Source organism: Thunnus thynnus, chromosome 13 (genome assembly GCF_963924715.1).
Source record: "Thunnus thynnus chromosome 13, fThuThy2.1, whole genome shotgun sequence".
Lineage (NCBI taxonomy): Eukaryota > Metazoa > Chordata > Actinopteri > Scombriformes > Scombridae > Thunnus > Thunnus thynnus.
The window spans coordinates 24,744,236-24,762,556 of NC_089529.1; the positions used below are offsets into that span (position 1 = coordinate 24,744,236).

At 36.5% G+C, this 18,321-nt stretch overlaps 1 protein-coding gene across 1 annotated transcript; it reads right to left on the bottom strand.

The window, feature by feature from the left end:
* Window positions 1-5,695: 5,695 nt before the first annotated feature.
* On the bottom strand, window positions 5,696-10,565 carry LOC137196004 (circumsporozoite protein-like). Its single transcript, XM_067608766.1, has 4 exons — window positions 10,544-10,565; window positions 9,730-9,874; window positions 7,739-8,248; window positions 5,696-6,678 (listed from the first exon to the last, which is right to left on the bottom strand). Exons 2-4 carry the CDS (start codon window positions 9,773-9,775, stop codon window positions 6,635-6,637), a joined length of 600 nt encoding a protein of 199 aa, XP_067464867.1. The 5' UTR covers window positions 9,776-9,874; window positions 10,544-10,565; the 3' UTR covers window positions 5,696-6,634.
* Between the last annotated feature and the right edge of the window lie 7,756 nt (window positions 10,566-18,321).

An 18,321-nucleotide genomic window follows, 5' to 3' on the forward strand; every position in this document is an offset into this window, starting at 1 on the left:
ATTTTGGCAGCTTAGTCAAACAAAACATATTATAATATGTAAAAACCATCATCTGTACTTCAATTAAATTTTCATTTCATTTTCATATTTGCAAATACATGCAGATAGGACACTCCCTTCCCCCCAACATGCACACACACACACACACACACACACATGCACATCCCCCTGGCTCCCATGCGCACCATATGGGCTCATCACACAGCTCAGGGTATTAACAGTCATTTTCCTGCATGAGAGCAGTGTTGTTTTTGGTGTAGTTACCAAGCGCTCCCTATGTTGACACTTCCATAGCTAATGGCCCCACTATAAAACCCTGAATGCCTCATGTGTTCTAAAGTCCACTTTAAAGTACAGCCCTACCTCTGATATAATGGGAGTTTGGCCCAAAGGTCAATCACCTGAAAGAATAGCGCCAAAATCATGTCTTTAGTAGATTTTATGTATTACAAATAGCATGTTTTTGTCAGACGTGATTTAACTGCAGGCCACAGAACAAACACCAAAAGCAACTTTAGACTAATTACCTACAATTACTTAAAACTATAGCACTGAATTTATATTACTCATGATAGTGTTTTGTATCAGTATATTATGCCCAACATCTCTGACAAATGGATTCTTTATGGCACGTTATATTCTACCAATCTCCTCCCTTTGGTTTATATCAGCTGTCAGAATGTATTAGTCTTTAACAATCACTTATTACAAGTTAGGTACTACGTGTGCTAATGCTAGTTAAAATTTAATCATAGCTCCAAGCTAATCTAATCTTTTTTTTTTTACATTATCAATAAACTAAATGACATGTAATGTGAAAGGCGTTGTAGTGACAAACCCACAGACTTACCACTGAACTCAACAATTTATTTTACACTCATTGTTTTGGTTTTATAGCCGATGGATTTATGGTTCAGTCTTACCAGGCTTTTCAGCAACAAAATAATGAATAAGCTGTGTGATAAACTCATTGTTTATTACCTGCTCAGAGTCAAATGGCTGACAAAGTTGTTGACTCAAGAGAGCTGTATTATCAACCTGTACAAGTACACAGTAGGAATTAAGTTTCATTTCTCTGGTTTCAGTGGTGATAGCTGTATTGACTCACTGAGGAAGATTACTGAGGATACAGCAAACTAGTTAGAGTTGAAAGCCAAAATGAGAATGAATGGACTTCTTCAGGTGGACAATACACATAATTAATGCTAATGTGTCTTTGTTTCTTTGAAGACTTTATAAGGTTATCATATCAGGGCTTAGTTTCAACAGGTTCTAGTGACCTCAAGAGTTCAAAAACAATATAAGTTAAAATGCTAAAACGTTAACATGTTTAATGTACCTGAAAACATAACATTGATAATTGACCATTTATATAGAATAATTTTTGTGAACACTTAAACTTTTTTTTAATGTAATGACCTCTATGTTAAAGGACCTAAACTACAAGATTGCTATTTGTTTTCTAGACCAGTGGTTCCCAACCTTTTTGGCTTGTGACCCTGAAAACAAAGTCTACTTGTGACCCCTCTTCTCTGGTAGCATCCACTAGTTATGACTAGTTCAACCAAAGACTGATATTGTTTTATTTGAATTTTTTGGGGGGTAATGGACAAGAAAATAAACATTATTTGATGCAACAGAAATCACTAATTTCTACTTTTCTATTGAGTAAATCATCTTGTGATGCCTTAGATTTGTCTTGCTACCTATTGTAGTTCTAGATGATCAAATAAATATTATGAATGCATTTGCTTCTTCACGTCCAACAAAGTGTAAGTATGGCTTCTTCCCCTCCTTCTCGTTTTTGCTTCTGCTGTAATTGCTATCTGTTTTCTTATCGATTGCCAGATTGATTCCTGGATGCATTATTATGGATCCAACTGTTCTTTTTGGCAAGACATGGCCTGCATAGCATTCAAGCGCTAGGATTGGCCAGGCGTCCATGCTCCATTCCTAACTGTATGTTCAGTGGGTGTCTGGTCTCTAAGTCTCTAAGACCGGGCTCCTTATCATTCCAGCCAGTCCCTATATACAACAGAACATCAGCATCCAACTCGAATCAATCCAGATCATGCCCACAAAGTCTGCCCGTAACTTGGGTGTCATGATCGATGACCAACTAACCTTTAAGGTTCACGTGCCCCCAATCGCTCGGTCGTATCAGTTTGCCCTGTACAGCGTTAGGAAGATCAGACCCTACCTGTCTGAGCATGCAGCACAACTCCTAGTACAGGCTCTCATAATATCATGCAACTCCTTACTGGCAGGCCTCCCCGTATGTACATTCAAACCTCTGCAGATGATCCAGAACGCGACGGCATGGCTAGTCTTCAACCAGCCCAAAAAAGCACAGGTCATGCCTGCATCAAATTCAAAACCCTAACACTCGCTTACAAAACAGCAACTAAAACGGCTCCTGCCTACTTAAACTCCCTCATTCAGGTCTATGCTCCCTCCCGCTCTACGCTCTGCCAATGAAAGGCGCCTGGTACCACCACAACAGGGCCCTAAGTCTCTAGTTAGACTCTTCTCCTCTGTAGATCCCCAGTGGTGGAACGACTTACCAAACTCTGTTCAATCTGCAGAGTCCCTCTCAATCTTTAAGACCCAGCTTTTTTGCGAGCACTCTGGATTTGATGGACTGAAGGTAGAAAACCCCCCCCCCCAAAATCTGCTTCTAAGTACTCTATGCATTGCCTCGGTGCACCGCCTGTTGGCATCTACATCCTGTTGGACTCAAACTTAACTTTATGGCACTTGTGTTGTTGTCTCCTGACTGCTTGTGTTGTATCAGCTGTCAGATGTACGTCGCTTTGGATAAAAGCGTCTGCTAAATTAAATTGGAAATTGGAAATTGAGTCTGGTGTTGAGTAATGGGAAATACCAATTCTGAAGGACTACGAGTTAACACTTTGAGCCAAGCATAGAGGCTGTATTATATGTATGTGGAAAATAGCGAGTGTGGACGCCTGGCCAATCCCAGCACTTGAATACTACTCAAGGGCGTGTCTTGCCAAGAAAAGCAATGGGATCCATAATAACACTTCCTACATAGACTGGCAGCTAGCTAACGAACTAGGACGACACGTAAATAGGTACTCCTTCTATTTTGGTGGAAGGTTTGTAATTGCACTATAATTGTATTAAAGTGCAATCTGAATGTGGAAAAATGTTTACTTTTATTGTAAAAATTTAACTGTAAAACTAGTTCAACCAAACCTGCACTGTATCTTGTAAACAGAATCCCTAGTTATATGATGATTGTAGGCATGAATATATTTATAATCTTAAATTTAATCCTTAACAGACAAAGTCAAGCACATAAGCTGAGGTGCAGTAGTCCCAAAACTTTACATGATTTTCCAAGAATCCATCATAACTAAGGAACAAGAGTGAAATTGCTAATTTTCATAGTAATAAAGATTAAAGAACATATTTGTGACTTTTCAAATATATTTAAGATCCAATAGAAAAACAGTATTTCCAATAGGACTGTGAAAATTCTGGAGGAAGTTTCACGTTTCAAGTTTATTTTATTTATATAGCACTTTAAAAAACTTTAAAAACTTTTGCACCAAAGTGCTTCACAAAGACAGACACACATGTATACACATACAAGCATAAAGACAATGAAATTAAAATAGAAACAAGTTTAAACACAATTTAAAACCCAAAAAATCAGATTGAAACCAAATAGATACATAGAACCAAACTTTTTTCTTATAAAGGGTATAGAACGCTTTTTAAACTGTATAGAAATCCTAAAGGACTCTATTGGAAAAGACAAAAATCCTACAGGAGTTTTTGACAAGGGTTACAAATCTCCCTATGTCCCCATTCCCCGCACTAAGCTAACATGTTCTGAAACTATTGTGAAAATGTACAGATGTCGGGCCTCCCACTCAAAGATAAGACAGCAAACACAGCCAGCTCTGAAAATGATAGAGTGACAAAGCAATACTTACAGCACCCAAAAATTAAATATCCCCCGACTGTATAAAATTACCCAGCACTGATTATAAATATCATCATATTTATTCCTTGCTAACAACGGATTTTGGCTTTGTTTATGATATTGACAGTATATCAGTGTGACCATGCCTTCTCGTAAACAGTGTAATAGTGAAAGATGTGGTTATTGATCAATACCTCCATGCTGCAAACAAGCAGAGTCCATTAAGTTCTGCTGAGGCCTAAACCACTATATGGGGACTGAAATAAACAGGCATATAAACAGAATAGTACAGTTATAATCATGATTATCTCTTTCTCTTATGTAGATATTATACCTTGTTAGGAACTTGAGTGGAATATGTTTGCAGTCTGATTCTGTGTCCCTATCTGCCATTCTCCATCAGTCCACCAGAGACCTGATGTCTCTGACTGTGATGTTAAGTCTGGACTGAGTGGAAGATGGACAGATAAGATAGTATTGTATTGAAGGACCCCTTGAGATATTATTGCTTAATGTAGTTAACTTTTGTCCTGACATTTAAGTTTGTATACATGTGAGCATACAGCGCTGAAGTAATACTTCATAAATAATACTAACATGATGCAGAATGAGTTTGTTTGTTTTACTACCTGAGAATGTGTTTTGGGCTTGTTTTTCTGTACTTCCAGGTTTGATGCTTTTCATGCAGTTCTCACTCCAATTGGTGAATTGGTTTTTGGGTTGTGGAAGAGATCTATGTTTTGGACTTCAGGAGTTTGCATGTCTTAGTTTATCTTGCAGCACATTTAGCTCTGTACAGTAGCAGAGTGTGTTTTGTTTGCATTTGGCCTGCTGGCATTTGAGGCTTTCTTGAGCCTAATTGTGTTTTCTGGGTTTTGGTTTTCTGTTTGCTCTGTTTACCTCCTGTGTTCCTGCATTCCTTTCCTTCCACACATGCCCTGCATCATGTTCGTTAGCCCTGCCCTGTTCCCTGATGTTTTCCCAGCCTATCAGCTCCCAGCCTGCCCCTTTGTCTTGTCACCTGTTCCTTGTTGTCTGATTAGTTTAGTTTGTATTCAAGTCCTGGTTTTTAGTGCAGTCTTGTTGGATCATTTGTTCAGTTTAGTTGCCTGCCTGCACTCCTGTTTGCTGTTCCTGTGTTAATTAATAAATATATTCTTCAGTTCCTTGTGCCCGCCCAGTCTCTGCATTTGGGTTCACCTGCTCCCCAATGTCATGACAATATACAGTAACAGTAAATGTCTTGTGATCGACCTTTGTTGATCAGCATACATTATCAAGAAGATGAGATAATAATATCAGGTTGCATGTAACATTATGTTAAATTTTGACAAGTTACCACAATTTTAGACAGCCCTCACCAAGACATGACCCTGGAATCAAGTGGGGTTTTTTGTCAGACTGCTTTTTCCAAAGTCAGTAACAAACTTTATTGCTCAGTCTTTACCGATGTTGACCTGAAGCACTGACCTGACACTAGTTTGTCTACAATTAGACAGAAAGTTCTTATGTGCTGCAACAACTAATTTAAGACTCTAATCTTGTCTCATCTTCATGACGTACGTACACATATTATACTGTATCCTCATTACGCTCATAAAAAATGAACAAACAACTTAGGTTTACAGGGGAGCACTTATATCATTAACACCTGGACTTTACCCAGTGAGCTTAAGCTATTGTTACATTATATAATAAAGATGAGATGTGATGTCACAGAAGTCAATTGAAAAAAAAGTGTGAAAATGTATTAAAATATTTTATTCATACATTTTAAAATATGTATTATGAGTTGAAAGTGTTTTCTTAAAGAAAATACAAAAATTAGGTTCAAAAGCCCAAACCAAAAACTCCATAAAGTTACTCAGCTTAAGAACGATTCCTGTAAATCACAATATATGTAACTCATATATATAATTTCTGAAATACATCAAGCACTGCTCTAACATGGACTCATTTCCTGTGGGATTTAAGTGCATACAGTGAATTCGATTTCGCAATATTTGAGCAGTGGTTAATAATATTTACAGTGTTTGATATAATAAGCTGTTTTATTTGAGTTCAATGGGGAAAAAATGGGCCATAGTTCAAGTTACAATAAATTCCTACTTTCTGGTGTTTCTGTTAACTTCCATAGAATTTAGTTAGTGCAACCAAGAAAGTGCAACTTACAGTTTATATTTAATCATTGGCATAGTGGCACTGACGTCTGATTACAGGAACTGCACACATCATGTACTGCCATCATAAAAAAATACTTCTTACATAATCTATCTCGTTAATGTTTAACAGAAATCCCAAAGAGTGAACATTAACATTAAGAGAAATTCACTTTCAAACACTCCTGGTTACATTGATTCCATTAGACAAGCAGTTTCCATACTTTTCCAAAAAGTACACTTATATATCTATCTATCATATATAAATTATGTCACATGCTCTGCCAATTAAAAAAACACAACATCCCCAAGGAAACAAGGTGTAAAATACATTTTCTATCATCTAAGGATTATTTCCTGACTTGTAGCCAGACAGTTAAAATAGCAAAGTCAAATTTGTCTTTATGTCTTCCTCTTCGCCCATGATGTCATCTGTATTCCGATTTGGGCCTTTCAGACAATATAAGTTTTTCACTGTCCAGTTAAAAGGGTCAAAATTGAATTTGGATCCTTTCTTCTCTCAGATCCTCCCAGTGAACTTCAGTGCACCAAAGACACCACCACCTGAAAAAAACAGATAAATGTTTTTTTTTTTAAATGTTTATCACCTTAAAATGGAGTTTGAAGCATTTTGGACTGTTTTGGGTGTTTTAATTATTCTTAAATTTGTCTTTTTTATGTGTGAATGTACAATATAAAAACATGGATAAACTAAGTATGTAACACCCCATCGGGAATCAGCCGTGATTTATGTGTCATATGATTACATTTATTTATTTATTTTTTTTTTAATTATTTCTGCAAATTTTCTTTGCATTATCATATCACTGCCAGTTTGCATGTGTTTGCTTGTAACTTGACAGCAACATCCATTGTTCAGATGGAAAGCTGATTTATATGGAGGCTCGTTACAACCAGGAAATGAAAAAAAAAAACCCAAAAAACCATACAAATATACAAAAAAAAAAAAAAGATAAAAAATACACATGGTCAGTCAAATTTATGAAATACTAAATCAAACTAATTTGGCCAAAATTATCAGATAACAGGTCAAAAATTATGAGATAGTGAGTCAGATTTTTGACTTTCTAAGAAAAATTATGATTTACTTAAAAAAAATAGGGATGTGAGTAAACAATTAAGATGCAATAATTTGTCGTTTTGAACTAGAAATCTTAAATTTTTTGAAATTTCATGATCTTTACTTATTGACTCTAAATTACAGTATGATTTTCTATCTTTAGTATCTTAATATCATAATTCTGATTGTTCCATAGCTTTGGAACAGTGAGGGATCTTAATATTTTGCTGCTACAACCCGATCTCTGCTTAACATTACAGTGTCAGTCCTGCTCTTTCCCTCTCTTCTCTTCACTTCTCTGTTTGCTTGTGGAAATGGCAGTGACTGTTCATCTCCTGATAGGTTGATTTCAATAGCAAGATTTGCATCAATCCATATCCTCAGGATCAATAAGGGAGCAGCAGGGCCAAGAAAACTTTTTGTCCCTGCTTTGTCCAATATCAAATCTCCAGTGTGTTCTTGTTAATGGATAACAGGATAATGTTTATTGAGGAAGCAGAAATTAGGTGTTACGTAAAAGGTGTGCTTGTGTATTGTACTCACCCACAGCAGCCACCCCAGCGAGAGAGCCGATGGTAATACCGGCAATGGCCCCAGGTGAAAGCTCGCCTGATGGTTCTGGCTCAGGCTCATGGGTAGGTTCCGTGTCAGGTTTGGCAGTTGCGGTTGTCTCGGGTTTGACTGTTGCGGTTGTCCCGGGTTTGACTGTTGCAGTTGCGTCGGGTTTGGCAGTTGGAGTTGCGTCGGGTTTGACAGTTGCAGTTGCGTCGGGTTTGGCAGTTGGAGTTGCGTCGGGTTTGACAGTTGCAGTTGCGTCGGGTTTGACAGTTGCAGTTGCGTCGGGTTTGACAGTTGCAGTTGCGTCGGGTTTGACAGTTGCAGTTGCGTCGGGTTTGGCAGTTGCAGTTGCGTCGGGTTTGGCAGTTGCAGTTACCTCGGGTTCGGCAGTTGCGGTTCCCTCGGGTTTGGCAGTTGCCCCGTGTGTGACATTAGCGCGTGGCATGGGTGCCGCAGTTCGGGGTTGGACATTGGGGGCGCCAGTACTCAGAGCTACTGAATTAATAAAAGCAAAAAGACGAAAGAAATCGGTTTAAGAAGAATCATTAAAAATGTTCCAAATAACACATTAAAATTTTGTATTAACCCTTTAAAATATTTAGCTCAAGATTCCACAAATTCAAGAATCAGCTGTACACAAGTACTGACTTCCTCTAAACTTTGATTTTGTAAAATTTTATTAGAGATTTTTACACTATTGAAATGTTTGCTGTTCAGATGAAGTCCTGATGCAAGTCTTTTAGTCGATCATCATCAACAGTATTTATGGGGCAATTTAATGATCGAGAGTAATGACGGTGGTCTTTACTGTATGTGTAAGAGATAGTATATTAATAAAGAGGACAGTCTCAAATATAATAAACCTAATCTTTAAGCCTATATATGACTATGACTAACCCTTTTAACCAACAATATCAGCATTTATGACTCTGAATCTTTGATTAATTTTCACCTGAAATGCTACAACATTTGTCCAGAACCCAATCCTTCTATCATCCCGTCAAAATACGACGGCAAATTGTAAAGTCATACATTTATTTTCACAATGAACAAAAGTAAGCTAGCTCGCTGTAATAGCACAGACTCATAAAATGTAATTAATTTTGCTGTGTGTCCCATGATATTTTTATTACATTCCTCCAATTATTACATTCCTTTACCACAAAATGTGTCAACACCATGCAATGGATTTCTCTCCTGTTAAATGAAATGACAAATAATCATCATACCATCACATGAGATGGTACAACAGGTTGGGGGTAGCGTTTTGTATTGCTCAGGCCAATTACTAATGTCACACGTGGGAGTTTAAGGTGAGCATGTCCACTGTTCCACAATCTAACCTCCACGCACTTACTTTCCATTTCCTCCTCACAGTTTATTGCACAGCACATATTTTATCTTTAGGACATCTTTATGACATCTTTCACGACATTTGAAGGCTTGAAACGTCTAAAGAAGTAATCACTATCATCCCTTTGCTAGTGTTTTATGCTCACTTAAATTGCCAATTTTTAGTTGTTTGAACCCACTGATGTGGAAGTTATTAGCTTCTACTGTTATATGTTGTGTCCTAAAAAAACATGTTTTACCACTTTCTAATAAGGCAAATGTAACTCTTTATTATTAATGCTAATAAATATTCATCGATCAGTTATGAGCATCGATTAAAAACTAACTGCCGGACCATTTGACCTCTTAACTTCTGCAAACAATTTGGACCAGAATCTACTAAACATATCAACACTGACAACTGCTGAGTTGATGATGACTTATTAACCTTTTTTACCTGCAGAATTTGTGGATTATTAGAAAGAGAAACCCTGATCTATATAAATCATTGGTAAATATGTAAGTAACCATTTGTAAAGACAGTAGTTACAATCTATAAAAACGATAAAAAAAATTATAAATGCTTATGAGTTGTGTTCCCAAGAAATCTACATAAAAATCTCCATAGTAAATTGTTTTTTTACCTGCGCCAAGTAGACAAAGAGTCAGTACAGGAAGAGTCACTCGCATTGTTGCAGCGTTGTGTGTCAGTGTCAGCGCCACAAAAGCAGGGAATAAAACACACAGACAGTGTCTTAAAGGAGGCTCTCTGGATGGCAAGCAGTGCCGCTGGAAACACAAAAGCACAAACATACAGATTTAGTCAATTTCTCTTCAAGCACACATGCAATATGCTCTGGTTCACGTTATCTAACGTTCCTAGGTCACAAACAGGAAATTTATTCTTTGCCTACAAACTGCATTAATTAAAACTTACACCCACTTCAGCGTTGTCATGTCCGCAAAAACAAACTTAGGAGAAAGAACACCTGAATTACCATTTTTTTAACTCGATGAAAAGAGTTTACAGCCCCATTTTAGGCAGACCCAAACTCATAATTTATGTTAAACATATACTACATGTCAGAGTAAGTAGTTTCAAATCAACTTAAATGATATGTTACTAATATTTCTAAGATATTTTAAAATTTAAAATTTAAATTAGAAAATTTTGGTGGCTGTTTGATGATCCGGTCCTTCCCAACAAATCACTGTTCCTGACAAATAAAAGAAACCAGACATATAATTGATTTATAAATATAGTAACAAAAAAAAGATCTAACTCTCAAACTAATATGTTTGTGGTCATATCAGAGAACTCATAAGAATAATAAGTAATCACCTGCACTTAAATTACAACTGTTGTTTCACATAAAAGATGTTTATGATTGCAGCATTATTAATCAGAACTGATACAAAGATATATTGATTTTCAGGTGTGTTTTAAGATAGATTTACCTGTGCAGCATGCAAATGTTCATGTGTAAGACCAGATATTTTCCCGTGAGGAAAGCTGTGTTACTCACCTGAGTGGCTGTCAAGGATGATTTCTCCCTCTCATGCAAGACCAGAGGATATTATCTGATACCTGCTTTTATGATCCCTTTATCACACCCCCCCACATCCTCTTTAGCCCTCCCATCTGTGTGTGTTGTAATATATTACCACTGTTCAGACAATGCATGTATTGATTTAAGAGGTTTATTAATGCTTACCACAGTGTTATATTTGTTTTTATGGCTCCCTCATTGCTGTACATTCAGTAGACATTGGTCAGGAAGAACACAGTCTTCCTAAAGGAGGAGCTGGGGTTGTGGGTGGACAAAGTAGTAAGGAACTGCAAAGGAGGCCTGATGGAAAGTGAACGTGGGGTGAATTTGTGTCACATGTGAAGGCTATTCCACTTTTTCCAAGTTCAACTGCATGTCTTTAACAAGAAGAAAAATTATCAATACCTTGTGAAAAGTCAGCCAAATTTCTCTGTATCTTTGCCAATCCCAACCATGTAACATATTCTATTTGGGAATGTAACGTGTATACGTATGTCTATGTATCTAACGTGTAATGTAACTTGTAAATGTATGTGACCATTTAAAATTATGAATTTGGGGTCTCAGAAGCAAAAGAAGTTGCATGATGTTGTAAATAAGGTCCTTAGGTCAACATTGTTTTAATTTAACAGTGACCGCACTCTTTTCCTAATGCTTTATTTTTTCAAATTTAATTTTATTGTTTAGTTTCAAAGACATGTTGTAAAAAACATACCAATTCTCCGCTCGCTCACTTGGAGAGCCAGCAAACCCAGGATTTGCAAAAGTCTGAACAAGAACGTAATACTACTATTAGCTGTACCAACAATGTACACAATAAAACCATACTGTACAAACGTTCAGGATCTAGAAACACTTACATAGTGAATTGCTCTTCTCTTGCAGTTGTTTTTGCTGGTTTCTTTTAGCTTCTAGCTTTTCCTTGAGTCAGCAGCACTAACATGAGCTAACCTAGCCAAATAGCAGCAGTACCTTGGAGGAAAAAGACTCATCCGACAGACAACACAGCCTAGAAACACAAAGTTACTGTCTGAATGTCCCATAGTTTGTTCTGCTTGGTGAGCTGTTCAGCCAACTGTAGCTGAAAACACACGGTTGCCATTAGCACAGCAGCTTTTCTTGACATGTTATCGACATGGATACAGTAATAGTACCTCTTTCCACTTTTTTCCCACTTACCAACCTGCAATTAAGAAAATCCTCCACAGCACAGCAGGGTATTTTCCACATTGACGGCCAATATAAAAGACACATTGGTGACATGATATGTAAACTGTATTAGAAAAACTTAATTTTAGCCCAGGGTTAAGCATGTGTCATTGGCCTCATAACATGGAAACTAACCAGGAGGAGAGACATTTTTGCCACATGCACTATGTGAGCAAGTTGCATTCAAATGAACAGGTGAACCATTTGCTGCACTTCTAATTCTTCATAAAGCCTCTGTGTGACAGATTTGAAATTTTCTGACTATAGTAACTCTCAGGAGTAGTATCACAGAAGACGCTGTTCTCCAAATAACCAGTACAACCAAATCTTTTGATATTATCTTTATTATAGTACGACAGCAGTACCTTAAATGTTCTCATCATCCAAGGAGACAAGTACAAAACCAAAAAGTAGCAAAAGTAGCAGAAGAAGTCAATGTGTGGTAGCCTGGTTGTAGGAAAATCTGGAAAGCTTTTATTTATAAGGCAAATTTAATTTCATGTGAAGAAAATACACACAAAAAAGTAAAAGTAAAATCAAACATACAGAATACTTTTGAAAGTGGACACAGTTTTGATAGGACAAAAATCTTCCTCACCAGACCTTCTTATCTTTTCTTATCTTCTTACCACAACCGCTACATGAAGATCTGTCGTGACAGAATTGGATTGTAGTCAGTGAGCATGTCAGAAGTTTATTGGAGGGATAATACAGTATGTTTGTGTGCATCTATATGCTTGTGATTGTTCTCTCCAGAAAACAATCCAGCTGACATAGCGTTCCAATAGTCTAACCCGTTCGAGATAAACACACGATCCACTTTTCATTTTTGATGTATGAATCTTGTTCGGTTGTATGTTTCAAGTGATAAAATGTGTGTCCTAGTTATTAGATTAAATTCAGCACAATTTTACAAGCTTCTTAACACAACAGAGATAACTTGATGAGTGGAAAATGTGTGCCATTGCAGTATAACTGATAAACTGAACATATTATCTTTACTTAGCAGAAGTGGAAGCATGTATGATTTAAAAGCAAAGGTCCAAGGATTGACCCCTTGTGGAAAACCTGAGAAAAGTATACTTTTCAGCCAATTTACAGATACCAGTGGAAACATAGATGCTCCTATCTGTTCACATAGGAAGAAAACCTGGTAGAAACAACCAGATTTCTGTGAATTAAGATATTATGATCAGCTGTGTCACAAACAGCAGTGAGGACATGAAAAACTTAAAATACAAGTCATCTGTACATCAGTCTACTCTGTCTCTCTAGAAATTACATTTAAACACTACTTATTTGTTTTTGCCTATTACATTTTGAGGGAAAAGTAATTGCTGTCTGGATTATGTTCAGTGGCAAAGTCCCAACACAAGTGGTCGGAGTGTAGAAGATGCAGGACTTTGATAATGGTCAGATTTAGGCAACAAAAGCACTTTGACTGAACGTTTTGCAGATTTGTTCGGTTTAAACATTTTGCAACTTGCATTAAAATGTTTCCTCATTATCTTTGATAAAACTGAGGCAGCTTTACGTTTCCTTTTAAACTGCATTTGCTGTTGAAAATTAGTGGTATAAAAAGAGGACGGGACATCCGCACACTGTCTTCACTTACTCAATAAAGATACTTTAATATATACAACTTTCGGTCAATGACCTTCCTCAGCTCTGAACCTGACTGGTACACATCATATACACTGTGTACTGTTATAGTCAGTAGATGGCCATTGAAAAATATGTTTGTATTTTATTTAACATTTATTTAATCAGGAAAACCTCATTGAGAATAAAAAAAACTCTTTTTCAATAGTGTCCTGGCCAAGATGGGCCAAAACAACAAGCACATAAAACAAATAAACACAAAATATGTGTCAAAATACATCACAATATCGGACTGAAACACATGAATAAAATCTCCAATACATTTATATAAAACATTACAGCCTAAAGACTCCTGAAAACAATCCAAAATAAGTAAAATAAAACAAATAGGGCCGATCTAAATCAATTAATTGATGAGACTAACACGTAGACTCAAAATACCCCAAAATATCACCAGCCAGATGAGAGAGCAGACAGATTGTACAGCAATGCCTTAATTCACAACTAAATTTTGCAATTTTATATCAAGTTGCAGAAGAAAAATAATAGGGGCAGCTGTCTTGACATCGTTACACTAAGACACACCACACTCATGGACAATAAAAAACTTCCATTGGGAGTAAAAACTAGTAATAGCAACAGAACTAAAGTCACTTTTTCTCTAATTGTGTTGTAAAAGACATTCAGCACTTGTATGACAACAGGAACAAGAGAACAGTTTACCAGCTGTTTCTGTAACTTGATCATAAATTCTTGATACATTTTGACAGTCTGGCCTCTTATCGGTCAAATTTGCATGTATCTACAGTAGGTATTATATAAATAATCTGACTAATCGGTGCTCTTGTTTAAATAGATAGTCTATAATTATCTAAGATAAATCAAAGGCTTTACTTATGATCTCTAAAATGGCTTTAATATCTGGCCTGCTGTAGCATTTACTTGATTTGGGGGAGTTTTGAGTATTTTAAAGGGAAACTCCATCATTTTTTTTTTTTACAGTTTACAGGTCTTGCATATGTGGAGGAAATGTTGTATTAGGCCTTTTGTGGCTCCAGAGAGAGCTGCACAAAGTCTGATAGGTGACATCACTTGAGCTAATGTCGGCTGGGGCTGAAAACTACAAGTTTGAAAATCTGGGGATGTGGAGTTAGAAAAATGTGAGATAACCAGACTTCTGTAGCCGACTCCTTATCTTCGTACTACTAGCAAACACACCTGAATATGTACAGTCAAGTGAATCAAGTTGCATTGTGGGTAATGTACATGCAGGTACCAGGTTTTAACAAGGAAGAAGAATGTATTGAATAAAAAAAAAGACAATATCTACGGCTCTGCTGTATCTGATTTAATTATTTTTTAAATAACTGTCCGTTGTCATGACAATGTTAGAGTTATGGAGTACTCCTTTAATATCAGAGTGAATGGGTGAGGATCTAAGATAACATCTGAAGTTGTGAGATCATGCAACACTGAAATTATTATAGCTGTAGTTGTAATCCACCCCACCTCAAAAATCTATACTGACGACAATTTACTGTAACAATGTGTCTGTAAAAAGATCAGTTAAACCATGACATAAACAAAGTGAACTCTGGCTCACATAGGGCGTAAAAGGTAATTGTTTCTTTTTTAAATTATCTTTACTTTCTAATCTTTCTCTCTCAGCCACTGCAGACTGAGCAGACACTTGACTGCTCATTGTCTGAACTGCACATCACATGAAGGGTCATGCACGAAGGGCCATGTCTTACAAACATTGATCTGCCATCGACACACCCTGAAACAACGAATAAAAGTGCTCTGTGCTCGGATGACCCTGGATTCAGTATCAGTTTTTATATGCATCACTCTTTCACATGAAATGAAACCAACTCTTATGATAGTTGCAGTGGCAATAAAGACAGGAATATACAGGTGGCAAACTCCATGATCACGTGGATTTTGGCACTGTCCAAGATAATTATAGCTTATCTGAAGTTACAGATGTACTGGTCCTTGTAGTAACTGTCATACAGTATGTGAGTCATGGAAAATTACAAAGCTTCAAAGCTTTAGACTTCAGACCTGAAAACTTAGCTCAACTTAACGTTTATCAGTTGGCTCAGAAAGAAATATCTTCATGGATTGCCATGAAATATTCTACAGATATTTATGGTCCCCAGAAGGTGAATCATACCAACTTGGTAATCCTCCAACTTTTCCTCTAGCACCACCATGAGATTGACTTTTTAATTCTTTATTGAAATTTGTCTTGACAACTATTAGATGGATTGCTGTGAAATCTGGTACAAACATTCATGGTCCCCAGTTGAAGAATGTATTGAATAAAATACATTGGTGATTTCTTATCTAACACCAACATATAGTCGAAATTTAATTGTGTCCAATATTTATATTTATACCTGCAAAACTCATGATTCCCATAAGCCTCAGCTATACTTTTTTTAGCAAAAGTTAGCATGCTAACACGCTAAACCAACACATTGAGCATGGTAAACATTATACCTGCTAAACATCAGCATGCTAGCATTAGGCCACCAAAAGTTCTTGCAGTTGTAGTTTATAATTGCACAATTTAGTCGTTTTGAAGATATTTAGTTTTATTTGATTTTACATTTTAAGTTTCACTGTGAGTAAATTTACTCTGTAAGAGATACGGGTATGGCATTAGTATTTTAGTGACAAGTAACAAATGTACAAAGTCTGATAACTTGTGGCTAAAACAGTTTTGAACGGAACCTGCTCAAACCCACTATAACAATTGCCGTGTCATTAATGAGAATGGTTAGCATTCAAAGATTTGACAGACTTGTGTGGTGACGTGCATTATATGAAGTCCTTCCTCAAAAGACTTAAAAAAGTTCTCAGAAAGTCTCATAGCATGTTTTTAATGTTGTCTGCACATTAATTGCTCTACATGGTGAAGAAAACATGAGATCTTTATTCCCTTATTCTTTAAACCCATAATGTGTTGTTTGACTAACAAAAAAGAGGGAAAAATAAGTTAATTTTGTTGCCAAACTGCAGAAAAATAATCAGCAACTATGTGATCGAGTTATTTTTCAAGCAAAAACTTAAAACATCCCCCAGCTTTTCAATGGTGCCTTATTTGATATTTGATATCTTTGGGTTTTGGACTGTTGGTAGGACAAACAAGTAATTTGATCTGTATTTATTATCTATAAATAATTGTTAGTTGCAGCCCTTTAAAACATGATTCCAGTGTAGGCAATTGTTTGCTAAAATGTAAGCCCTACAAACTTTGTAAGGGCTGGGTGTCTGTCAGCTGGTTTTGGGCAAAATATGATTAATTAAGTTTGAGCTGTGTGCGTCAAACCTGATTGGTACAATGTACATGAAGTGGGAAGATCAATAGTCCCACATCTCATACCAACCCTGTAGTCGGTTAATCCGGCCATGAAATAGGTTAGTTTTAGACAGATGATACATTAGAAATGGTTGAGTCTTCGGTTTGGCGAGGGGTAGAGATGTTTATATTTAGGTATGTGTTCTGTGTATTTATGGTCAAGATAGCCAAAACAACTGGCACCTGAGATTTGCATTTAGGGTAAACCAATGACACTTTGTCAGGAACTGTGTTGTTCTCAGAGAAATTATGGAGCTGTTCAGAGGTGCAGTAAACAGCACTCCACTGTAAATTTCAGGCGCTGTTTTTATGATACTGATCAATATGATATTAATTGTAAAAGAGCAGACATGTGACACAAATACTCCCTTTCTCATTGTGGGTAAAGCTGCTACAGAATAAAGTTACAAACAACTTTGGTTTTGTTCTGCCTCATATCGGTTCCTTCAACCTTGATGCAAGCGCATTCAGCAGGTCATCTTTTTCTGGCTACGTTTGCAAGAATAATATAAATGAGCTGTGATGGATAAATCAGGAGTACATGAAGTCTATAGATTGCTTGGTGAGCTATATTCCATGAGTTTAAATGACTGTTTCTGCTTACAGTTATAGTCAAATGCTTTGTTTTTCATACAAAGAGGAGTGTTCTACCAGTGAAGACAGCAATAAATAAATAAAATATCTTTAGCTATCTCCTTGTTTCCTTCACAAACACTAGATAAGAAGGACAGTGTTCCGCCCCAATCAAGACCTGGTGGAGAATTATAAACTGTGATTTTGTTTAATCAGTCTGAAAGTAATTTAAAATAATTATCAGACTAATTTACTGGAGCCAGAAAGAGAGACAGCATTACACCCATACATGCATCCTTTCACTGGCTGGCTATCAAATACAAGACTGAGTACAAGGTTCTTTTATTAGTTTTTAAAGCCATATATAGGTTGGCACATGAGAACATTTCTGAACTTATCTGCCCTTACTCCACCTCTAGGCCTCTTAAAATTTTAACTGTTCCACAGTCAAGGCTAATGGGTAAGAGACTTATGGAGGAAACTGTCAGTCGAGCACATTATCAACAATTATGTACTGCTCTCTTTTAACATACCTGTTGTAGTTTCAGAATTTGTAAAAGATTTACACAATGAAAGATAAAACATTTAAGCTTTCTTTCCTCCCTACATCTATAGCACTTCTCAACAAACAAACATCATGTAGTGCCTCATAAGTAAGGAGGCACTGTTGCTTTAGCTTTATGTATTATGAATTATGGTCTTATGGTTTCTATGATTTGATTCCTCATTTTATAACATTTAGGTATTTATATCTTTTAATGCTCATGGCATGTGCAGTATTTTATATTTCATTCCTATTTTATTATATGCAAAATATTATTGTGTCTTTATGTAACACTGTACTGTTTTTTGGTCATGTGTTGTATTTAGGTCGATTGCAGCTTTATATTGCACTATTGCTCAAGTGAAATTTCACCTCAGGGATAATAGAG

Bases quoted from the DNA above. Each gene is read 5' to 3' on its own strand.
- LOC137196004 (XM_067608766.1), bottom strand. From the start codon at position 9,775: ATGCGAGTGACTCTTCCTGTACTGACTCTTTGTCTACTTGGCGCAG. The intron at 8,249-9,729 runs GTAAAAAAACAA...TTATTAATTCAG, and splicing joins TCTTTGTCTACTTGGCGCAG to TAGCTCTGAGTACTGGCGCC. The intron at 6,679-7,738 runs GTGAGTACAATA...TGTTTTTTTCAG, and splicing joins CGCTGGGGTGGCTGCTGTGG to GTGGTGGTGTCTTTGGTGCA.